The 1,528-nt window shown below is 45.7% G+C and overlaps 1 protein-coding gene across 1 annotated transcript; it reads right to left on the minus strand.

The window, feature by feature from the left end:
* Positions 1-111: 111 nt before the first annotated feature.
* On the minus strand, positions 112-1,081 carry PNO1 (partner of NOB1 homolog (S. cerevisiae)). Its single transcript, XM_011987967.1, has one exon. The coding sequence runs from the start codon at positions 1,079-1,081 to the stop codon at positions 323-325; it is 759 nt and encodes a 252-aa protein (XP_011843357.1). The 3' UTR covers positions 112-322.
* Between the last annotated feature and the right edge of the window lie 447 nt (positions 1,082-1,528).

Raw genomic sequence — 1,528 nt, forward strand, 5'->3', positions numbered from 1 at the left:
GTTTTAACTTCTTGTTTAAAGAAGTTTCCCTCTGAGGATTACAGACTATGTAATCTGCTACATGTAATTTCAGATAAATGATAAATTATACCTAAGGTGTAAGTATAATAGAATCAATTTTTTGATATTTAAATTATTCTAAAACCTGTTGAGTGTGAATACTCTTAAATCTTTCTTTTCTGTTTATGCTTCTGGCTGAGAATGAAGAAGGGACGGAGGCTTCAAATGACTGAAATTCTTCAGATGGTTTTTTGTGACCGACCCCTCATAAAGTATTTTTCTCCAGAGTCCAAAGGCAAGATAAAAAGTCTCTGACTTGAAATCAGAATCGATCTGCTGATCTGCTAGCCACAGCTCGAATATTGCCATAAACCTTGGAAGGAGGATTTCCCAAGATTAGGTTGCAAATGGCAGTTCTTGCCATCTTGATGTTTTGGAAGGAGCCAAGGATGTGAACTTTCACATCAGTCAAAACTATCCGCCTCCGTGTCACATTCTCTATGGTGAATTTGGTTTTTCCTCCTTTGCCAGCGATTCTTCCTATTGCCCTGGATAGATGGTCTCCCTTTAGGGGTTTAACATCTGTAATTTCAAAAGACTCTAGGAAGAGGTCATCCAACCTGATGAGGGCAAGTGCATCCTCCACCTGAAAGCCTAGAATAAAAGCTTTCACAAAATCAGCTGCTTTTGTCAGAGCACTAACATCCTTGGTTTCTTTACAAGTCCTGATTTCTGCATTCCTTGATTTCAAGTTAAAGCGTATCTGAAGTCCCAAATGTTCCACAATAGGAGTAAATATCTTCATCCAGTTTTCTTTCAATGGTGTGTATCTGTTAGCTGGGACTGGAATTTTCCTTGTTTCTTCTTTTCCACTCAGGAGCCCGTCCCCACAGAGGGGTGGGAAGACGGGCCTCTTCGCCGGCCTGGCCTCCTCTGTGTCCATCCGGCCCGCATCCCCGCCCTCTCCCGCTGCGGACAGCTGTTCAGCCTGTCGTTTCTTCACCCGCCGGCCACCCTTACCGGTGACCTGGGTAAAGCCCTCCTCTGCCCCGGCGCTCTGCGCTTCCATTTCGGACTCCATCCCCCGGACTAGTCTTCCTTCTTTACCAGTTACCTTCAGCCTCTTTTTGTTCAGATTTGGTCACAAGGAAGAACAGCGTAAGCAATGGTAAGGTATTGGAAGGTGAAGGATGGTAATAAGGGAGTAAAAAATTGAATGAAAATCCAAGAGCAGGGACCATAATTCAGGAACCTTCATCTCATTGACCTTCATGCTATTCCTTCTGCCATTAAAAAATACCTGTTTAGGCCGGGCGCGGTGGCTCACGCCTGTAATCCCAGCGCTTTGGGAAGCCGAGGTGGGGAGATCACGAGGTCAGGAGATCGAGACCATCCTGACTAACACGGTGAAACCCCGTCTCTACTAAAAATACAAAAAACTAGCTGGGTGTGGTGGCGGGCGCCTGTAGTCCCAGCTATTTGGGAGGCTGAGGCAGGAGAATGGCGTGAACCCAGGAGGCGGAGCTTG

This window comes from Mandrillus leucophaeus, unplaced genomic scaffold, assembly GCF_000951045.1.
Source record: "Mandrillus leucophaeus isolate KB7577 unplaced genomic scaffold, Mleu.le_1.0 Scaffold320, whole genome shotgun sequence".
Classification (NCBI taxonomy): domain Eukaryota; kingdom Metazoa; phylum Chordata; class Mammalia; order Primates; family Cercopithecidae; genus Mandrillus; species Mandrillus leucophaeus.